Below are 776 nucleotides of genomic sequence, written 5' to 3' on the forward strand. Positions count from 1 at the left end.
GGACACCGAGGTGGAAGAAACCATTTTGATGGGGGGGTTGCTGTAGAGTGGATGGGCTGTTGGCCCAATTCAAGGTGGTGAAAGGAACCATTGGGACCAGATCCATTTAGCTCATGGGGGGATTTCTTGGGCTGACCCCTCCCCCCTTTGCCTCCCCTAGGAGATGCACTTCCACCCCAAGGCGCTGAAGGACGTGAAGGGGCAGGTTGGGGCACCAATGCCAGGCAAGGTGGTGGACATCAAGGTGGCGCCGGGGCAGGTGGTGGCCAAGGGGCAGCCCCTGTGCGTGCTCAGCGCCATGAAGATGGAGACAGTTGTCAACTCCCCGGTCGCTGGCACCGTCAAGGCTGTGCATGTTCAGCCCGACATGAGCCTCGAGGGCGATGACCTCATCCTGGAGATTGAGTAGGGGGCGGGGCTTCACCCCCCAACCCCTGCTGACCCCACCCCCATCCTGGACAGAGACCCCCCACCCCACCCCGCTCCCCTCATGCATTGCTGTCACTTTAAGGGGAGGCCCCGCCCACTCCTAACCCCTTTGCTGCTGGCTTCTCCCCTAACTCCTGCAACTGCAGACTGTGTGTGTGTGGTGGGGGGGGTTCCCTTGCAGGAAATGGGGGCACATCAGAGGGCAGCCCGGCCCCTTGTCATCAAAGCCCTAGGGGAGCCCTGCTGCCCCCACCCCACCTTTGTACCCCCCAGGGGCTGCTATTACCCCCCACCCATGCCCTGGGGTGGAGACTGACCAGACTCCACCTGGTGTCCTGGGCTCCCCA

General features: G+C 62.8%; 1 protein-coding gene across 1 annotated transcript in view; it reads left to right on the forward strand.

Moving 5' to 3' along the window:
• The window catches only part of PC (pyruvate carboxylase), a 16491-nt gene extending 15721 nt beyond the window's left edge, over nucleotides 1-770 (forward strand). The window contains exon 12 of the mRNA XM_006037118.3: nucleotides 161-770. Coding sequence (XP_006037180.2) covers nucleotides 161-409 — 249 coding nt within the window. The 3' untranslated portion in view covers nucleotides 410-770. The remainder of the gene's footprint in view (nucleotides 1-160) is intronic.
• The last annotated feature ends 6 nt before the right edge of the window (nucleotides 771-776 follow it).

Source organism: Alligator sinensis, unplaced genomic scaffold (assembly GCF_000455745.1).
Source record: "Alligator sinensis unplaced genomic scaffold, ASM45574v1 scaffold1318_2, whole genome shotgun sequence".
Lineage (NCBI taxonomy): Eukaryota > Metazoa > Chordata > Crocodylia > Alligatoridae > Alligator > Alligator sinensis.